This window comes from Atta colombica, unplaced genomic scaffold (assembly GCF_001594045.1).
Source record: "Atta colombica isolate Treedump-2 unplaced genomic scaffold, Acol1.0 scaffold126, whole genome shotgun sequence".
Classification (NCBI taxonomy): domain Eukaryota; kingdom Metazoa; phylum Arthropoda; class Insecta; order Hymenoptera; family Formicidae; genus Atta; species Atta colombica.
Genome location: NW_017259213.1, coordinates 6,992,677 through 7,000,358, shown reverse-complemented (window position 1 = coordinate 7,000,358; position 7,682 = coordinate 6,992,677). Strand labels below are relative to the sequence as shown.

At 27.1% G+C, this 7,682-nt stretch overlaps 2 protein-coding genes across 5 annotated transcripts in view; one reads left to right on the top strand and one right to left on the bottom strand.

The window, feature by feature from the left end:
• Nucleotides 1-1,543: 1,543 nt before the first annotated feature.
• Nucleotides 1,544-3,405, bottom strand: LOC108695122 (polyglutamine-binding protein 1). Of its 2 annotated transcripts, none has more exons than XM_018204881.1 (6): nt 3,196-3,405; nt 2,927-3,051; nt 2,665-2,840; nt 2,224-2,404; nt 1,977-2,143; nt 1,544-1,892 (listed from the first exon to the last, which is right to left on the bottom strand). In XM_018204881.1, the coding sequence occupies exons 1-6, from the start codon at nt 3,263-3,265 to the stop codon at nt 1,700-1,702; spliced, it is 912 nt and encodes a 303-aa protein (XP_018060370.1). In that variant the 5' UTR covers nt 3,266-3,405; the 3' UTR covers nt 1,544-1,699. The 2 variants fall into 2 exon arrangements, with proteins under 2 accessions (XP_018060370.1, XP_018060371.1); XM_018204882.1 differs by having other exon boundaries at nt 2,927-3,036.
• Nucleotides 3,406-4,383: 978 nt separating this feature from the next.
• Nucleotides 4,384-7,682, top strand: part of LOC108695006 (cdc42 homolog) — a 3,611-nt gene continuing 312 nt past the window's right edge. Inside the window, exons 1-5 of one of the 3 annotated variants that reach the window (XM_018204716.1) lie at nt 4,384-4,452; nt 5,499-5,698; nt 5,804-5,913; nt 6,005-6,202; nt 6,318-6,410. In XM_018204716.1, coding sequence (XP_018060205.1) covers nt 5,521-5,698; nt 5,804-5,913; nt 6,005-6,202; nt 6,318-6,407 — 576 coding nt within the window. In that variant the 5' untranslated portion in view covers nt 4,384-4,452; nt 5,499-5,520 and the 3' untranslated portion in view covers nt 6,408-6,410. Of the gene's footprint in view, nt 4,453-4,507; nt 4,871-5,498; nt 5,699-5,803; nt 5,914-6,004; nt 6,203-6,317; nt 6,411-7,682 lie in introns of those variants that run through there. The other 2 variants (XM_018204717.1, XM_018204715.1) reach the window with 2 other exon arrangements.

The following is a 7,682-nucleotide window of genomic DNA, read 5'->3' as shown; positions in this document are numbered from 1 at the left end:
ATATATATATATATATAGGTCGAATACTTTTCAATATATCCATAATTAATATATCTTAAATTATAAGTGTAACGTCAATAATTTAAAATGACTGATGTCAAAATGACTACAACTTGCTACTTGGGATCTTTATATTATGTGAAAAAACTGAAGAACCTCCTTAAGTTCGTAATAAATAGTTTATGATGTTTATATGGTAGTTCAAATTATATCGATGATTAACATCGTTAATATGATAAATTGTATTCTTTATCTTTCGATCCATAATCAACTATATATAGCAATGTGAACATACAAACATGCTTGACAATAATTTATTTGAATGATAATTTTCTCGAGTATACCAGAGTATTTAATTACTATTTAACATTTTATGCAGTATACTATGTAATTTAATTTAATCATCTTATCAGTAGACAATGTATTTTGAAAAGCATCTTTAATAATAAATTTTTTATAAAAGCTGTAGCGTTAAGGGGGGTAAATAATGTTTAAATTTTCGAAAAAAATTAATATGATATGATGATAAAGAAGGAAAAATTATATAATTTACAATATGATATAAAATTACAATTATCTGCAAATATGTATTTCACTCACACAAATTAATTAATTTCATTTTATGCATAAAAGTATAAGGCGTTGTAATTATTCACATAAACGATCTTGTTTCTAATCTTATTATCATTAAGATATAATTAATTGTACAAAATATTTTATATTTTCTATCAAATACGTGCTGAAATAAAGAATAATATGTAATCTCGTAAAAACTATTATTTTTTAATAATTCAACTTTAATATTTTTATATGCAAATTAGAAAAAATATATTATAAAAATATATTATGCATAATTAGAAAAAATATATTATATAAAAAATTTATGCAATTTTATTTTAAAAAATAGTAATGATCTTTACATAATAACCATGAAAAATTAATTTTTTTCAAAAATTGATTTCATTTGTTTACCAATCTTATAATTTCCATTCGAAATTTTGTTTCACAAACGCTTTCTTTCCGATATAATTACCTGATAAGATTAAAATATGTATTACTCTGTATACAATCGCAATTGCATTTAATCGACGAATAAAATTTCTTCTTTTCAACTTCATATTAAGGTAATGCGATTGAAACATTGTTACGTTTTATTTATATTAATCGATAACATAGTTTATTCTTTAAACTTCAATCTTGAAATTTATCCTGAAGTTATCGATATACATAATTGTAAAGATACGGTTTCTGATAAGAATATTCTCAAGAATAATCACATGTTATGAAAAACATATTTATCTATCATATGCCCATTAGATTCTCACGTACAAATTAGCAGATTTATAAATATTTTTTTATAATAATAGAATCAAAATATTTACCTATTTTCTAGTTTTTAAAATTTATTAGTCTTTATTACTTATTATAACGTTTACATAATAGAATTTAAATAATTGATTTGGAAACTTCATATGAACACTGAAAAATTTCCGTTGATAAAAAAATATCAAATAATTATGAGGCATAATTTGATGTTCTCGTTAATCTAAAAGTTATATTTACTATATACTTTACAGTGAAATGATCTCTCGTGCCGAATAATTGTCATTAAGTATATTTTAATGTAACAACATTATTATTAGTATATATTAACATAATCACATAAAATTAAGTCATTATTATCACAAAATGTATTTATTTATTCCGGTTTTTCAGGAAACGAAACTTTCGGCTTGCTGGACAATTCCGATTCTGTTTTATTAGCTCTGTTAGAGCGAAGCACCGCGCCTGGACTGGGATATGGTCTCATTTGATAAAGAGGACCTGAGGCGGTCGTGTCAGCACCAGTTTTAGCTTCATTATGTTTAGCCAATCCGTCTGACCATTTCCCCCTACGATGCGATATACATATAAATAAAAATTTTATGAGGTACACATATGTTAATCTGTGAACTTTTGTGAATAGGAATACATACCTAGGAATATCGCTGTAGGATGCTGGATCCATAGGATCTAAAGTACGATCTTTAGCATCTTTACTATCAGTTCTGTCAGATCTATAAGTTCTTTTGTTATCTGGTCCTTTATATCTTGAACGATTTTCGATCTTTCTGTCTTTCTTGACGGGTTCACTTTCTTCTACCTGAATAATCACAATATTAGTCGTAAATCTTAAATTGTAAATTGTAAATCTATAAATACACAAAAAATATAATTACTAACTTCCATTTGCTCTTGATCACTAGTGCTATCATCACTTGACAAATTATCATCTTGATCTCCTGCCTTCAAATGCAATTCTTCACGTAATTGAGATGCAGGTTGTGATATTTGACATTTAGGATGACCCGGTGGTAACCAAGATACCAAATCAGAAGACCAATCCCAATAATAATGTTGTCCACTATGAATAGATGATATATTAATATTTTTCTATCTACAATATCTTATATACAATAAGACATCACAAATATTATTATTCAAATATTACTGAATAATTCAATAAAAACAATATTTCATAAATATTGTTATTAAAAAAAAGACTAAAAATTATTTTTTGATAATTAAAAAGATATTTAATTACGAAATACAAAAATTAGCACTATTCTTGGAAAAAAAAAAATTAATTTACCTATAGAAGACTAAGAAATTATTAGTACTTACGATCCAGGATCATAAACAGCTTTCCAAGTCTCTGGCAATGGATATTTTTGAATTAATCTCATTTGTTGTTTCAAATATTTGTCCGAAGGTTGCGCATGTCCAATTCCCCATAACTCTTTACATTTTTTTGTACATTCATGATAAATATTGTATTTATTAGGACACCCACTATAACCCTAAATAAAATTTTTTTTAATAATAATTTAAATTTATGTTTTATTACACAAATCGAAATTAAATGTTAACTTATAGCCACATTTACCATAAATTTTTGGGATATGTCAATCTGATTAATCTCTTCTTTTGTGTTATCATAATCTTCAGCTATTACTTCTTCATGCACTTTCTTTTTTGCTTCTTTTTTCCCAGATTCTGCAAAATTAATAACTTAACCTAACATTACAAATCATGCAACGATATCTTCAAAATTCATATAAATAATTTTTATTAATAGAAAGGAAACTAATTCAATACATAGAAAATTTATAACAACATATAATTATGTAATTATATTTTGAAAAATAAATTTACCATGCTTTTCAGATCCAGTGATTAACCCCCTTTTTGCAAGACGTGCAGCTAATGCTGCTGGCAAAGGCATTTTTAGATTTCTTCAATCCGAACTTTCAGAAAATTAATTATTAATTTATTATATAAATAATGTAGGAATAGTTTTTTTTTTTAATAACTCGATTGTAATATTCTACTTCAACCGACAAGTGTCTCTACGTTATTCGCGATTTTGTTTACAACTGATTTATAACATAATACAAAACCTTTCCAAGTACCGAAAACTATGAACACTCAAGAAAGAAACTTGCATTAACATAAATATTAGCGCCACTAGCTGCTCAGCTGATTGTGATTAGCGGAGAAAGCAGCTCAATAGGTGTATTCAATGGACTCAACAGTTGAGAGCGCTCGCTATTATTGGTGTATTCTTTTAGATCATCTAATCAGAATTTTAAATCTAGAAGAATACATCAATCTGCGTTCAGCAGAACGTTTATTTTGCAACTGTTGGAAGTTTTCTTCGCCTTGATTGGGTTATGTTTTTAGATTAAGAAATGGTTCTATCTTAACAGAGAATCATAAAACGGTTGCAAAACTGTTGTGTTTTGCTGAACACAACGAGTGAGTTTACTCAATCATTGAGTCCGCTAAACATAACCAATGACTATATTTAGTTCCTACATTTAGATTTAACGAAGAAGCTTAAGACAAGAACCAATCATATTAATGAATCATTAAGCATATTTAATTTTTTCTGCTGAACGCAACCAATGGGTGCATTCAGAATAACAATCGCTCACTGAGCTCTTACATCTGATTGGCATATTCCGTTAGATCCTAAAATATAGACCAATCAGATAAAAAAGCTCAGTGAGCCGTTCTGTCTGAATGCACTTATTCATCCTGAGTTCTAATTCTTGAACAAATATTGCATACGAAAATAGCAATTCCGTATGTAATCGTCTAATCACAGTCGAGAAACAGTCATTTTCATATGCGAAAATTATTCGTATATGCTCAAGAATAGGGCCTCTGGAATGCGTTTCAAAACGTAAAGAATATTTATTTAAAACTTTATAGTTCACGTGAACAATAGAAGTTTGGTTATTGTAATTACGTTTTAGGAACTCATCCCAGTTGATTCAGCAGTGTTGTGTGAATAGACCAGAAGTGAGAGAAGTGTCGCGTTATCATTTCAATGCAATGTCTATCTAACGAGACTGCAGATTTCGTGACGATAAAACGTAGTCCAGTGTCGACGCCCAGTTTTTGCGTGTGAGTGTTTAATTTAAATTTTGTACCTACCTTTGATCGCATTACTCTTGTCATTCATTAATTTACGGAGATCTGGGGAATTCGACTTCACGTACGTCGCATAGTACTCCCACCGGAGTTCTCGCCGGAGAACCGTATTTGACATAATGATCAAAATGGCGATTCCGAAAACAATATTTCTCTTTTGATGTGCTACTTCACGTGGAGCTTTCTAATTATTTTTCGCGTTCGTCATAGTAGATTTTTAGTCAGCCAAGCGCAGAATGCCGAGATTACGCTAATCCTCATGTATCTATAATATATCAGACGAATGAATTCTCAAATTGGTGGAACAAAACTAATTTGCCGCACTTTGATTCTTTGCCAATTGTAATAAGTGCAACTGCAACTTACGCCTGTATTATCGTATATAAAAGAGGTTTGCAATAATTATCTGTCACTGCTAATTACTATATTGTCGTAATATATATTAAGTATTATTGGACTATTGTTCAAATTTTTATTGGCGTAATTTTGTTTATACTGGTGAACGTAACCACAGACATTTAAAAAAATGCAACTCCTCAATTTTTTTCTGATAAAATAATGTTTTATTTGATGTTAATGTTTATTTATATCTTGTTGTATTTTTGTATTTTATATTCAATCTAAATACCAATAATATTCAATATCTCGAGAGAGATTATATGTACATTAATGTCATAACCATATGTGAATATAAATCTTTGAATTATAATGTATTCGTTTCCATGATGGTATATGTTACTTAATTAATAATTTGATATTAAAACCAAAGAGAAACTAATCGATATACTTTTATTTCATGGAAAAAAAGACAAAGATTGAATCGGTAAACATTTTATTATGAGAAATAAAATGTAATATATTTAATATTTTGAATATAATATTTAATTCTTTATTAAGAATTGACAATGCATAAATAATATAGTTGCAGTTAATTCACTAATCATATTATTTATATAATTGTATAATTTTAAGCTTTCAAAGAAAACAACAAAGTATATTTTTGTTTTTTTTTTCCATAGATAGCATTTGGTAAAATTAAAAATGCAAACAATAAAGTGTGTAGTAGTTGGAGATGGAGCAGTTGGTAAGACTTGTTTATTAATCTCTTATACCACGAATAAATTTCCATCGGAATATGTTCCGACAGTATTTGACAACTATGCAGTCACTGTCATGATTGGTGGTGAACCATATACATTAGGATTGTTTGATACAGCAGGTAATTATCATTAGTATATAGTTTTTTAATATCAAATTGTTTTGAAAATAGAAAAGATTATATTAGCAACAATTTACTTACTTAAGTGTTTGGATATGTTTTTAGGTCAAGAAGATTATGATCGTTTACGTCCATTAAGTTATCCACAAACTGATGTATTTCTTGTATGCTTCTCAGTTGTGTCACCATCATCATTTGAAAATGTTAAAGAAAAGGTATAATCAAAATTAATCATTATTTCAAATGTTTTATCCTTATGTATAATTATCTTTATGTATAATTATCTATATTTTTAAATATTAATAGTGGGTACCAGAAATAACGCATCATTGTCAAAAAACGCCATTTTTATTAGTCGGTACACAAATTGATTTACGAGATGATGCAGCCACGATTGAAAAACTAGCAAAAAATAAACAAAAGGCTATTTCGAGTGAACAAGGAGAAAAGCTTGCTAAGGAATTAAAAGCCGTAAAATATGTTGAATGTAGTGCTCTTACACAGGTATGACAGTAACTTATTTTTTCTGTGTTTAGTAATTATGCAACAAATAAAACTGAGAATTGATTTTTTAATTAGGTAATTTTTTTTGCTACAATTTTTTTTGTCAATATTTCAGAAAGGGCTTAAAAATGTCTTCGATGAGGCAATATTAGCAGCTTTAGAGCCTCCAGAACCTATTAGAAGAAGAAGGTGTATTATTTTGTAGAAGGTATACTACTTTTTTGATAAAACTGTTAGTTCTCTACAGTAAGAAGACTGTAAATTTCCTCATATACACTGCATGCAAAAGTTTTACAGTGACAATTGTTAAATTATAAGGCATATATATGTAATAAGTATTTTATGACATTGGCGACATATGAAGCAATCTTTATCTATTGGCATTATATAAATTTTATAATTATAAAATTATAATTATAATTATTAAATTATATTTTTGCCTTGTACAATGAATGTTATACTAACATATTTCACATTATTTTGTGCATCTCTTTGTTTACATTATGGCGTCAAATGTATGAATTGCCTTACACAGAATGTTAACAAGAGATTCAAGAGAATTTATAATGTAAAATCCTTATAATATCCCCATCGTTAAAAAGAATTAAATAATTTTGCTCAATATAAACCGTTTCATAAAGAGGATTATATGTTTTGTATGATTTCATGTAAATTATAACGTGACGTACATGTATATGCATAAGTGTAACACTATTGATGTGTAACACTATTAATTTTGCATTTTCTAACATAATTCATACATTAGTCAAAAGTTTCTTATTCTTTTGCTCGACTTTTAATTTTCTACGTTTTTTTAGGTACATTTTCTTTGTGTACCTAACATATATCTTATACACACAACCTGTATACAAATAATAAAATATTTCAATAGATTTACTTATTTAACAAATTAATGAATTTTGCGTTGTAGTTCATAAAAATAATTAAATGAGGATTATGATATACGGTATAACATATATTATTCTTATGATTTATAAAATATAACAGGAAAAAATTCTTGTTATTGTGGAATTGTATGTATCGCACGCGCGCATATATATTTTGTGTGCGTATATATAACTAAATTCTATCATAAGATCTATGAAATTTTCTCTGGTGGCCATATGTAATCAGCAAAACAAATAAGTATATTGAGATATTTGACTAGTTTAAATGTTTTTACATTGCAATCATATTTTTCTTTAGTCATTTATAGTTAGTCTTATGATTTAGTTATATATCAAATAGCATTGTAGTAACTACTTCGTCCATATAATTTCTATGTAGATCTATGGCTTCATTACATTGAAGAATGATGTAGTATCCATTCATTAAAAAATATAGTTATTAGCTAATTTTCTATATGGAAATAGAATATTTTAAATCTATTTTATTTTATTCTAATTTTTAATTATTATTTCTTTGAATTAAACCTTAATATGTTATTAAGATAATTCATAGTATATATAAATATATTATT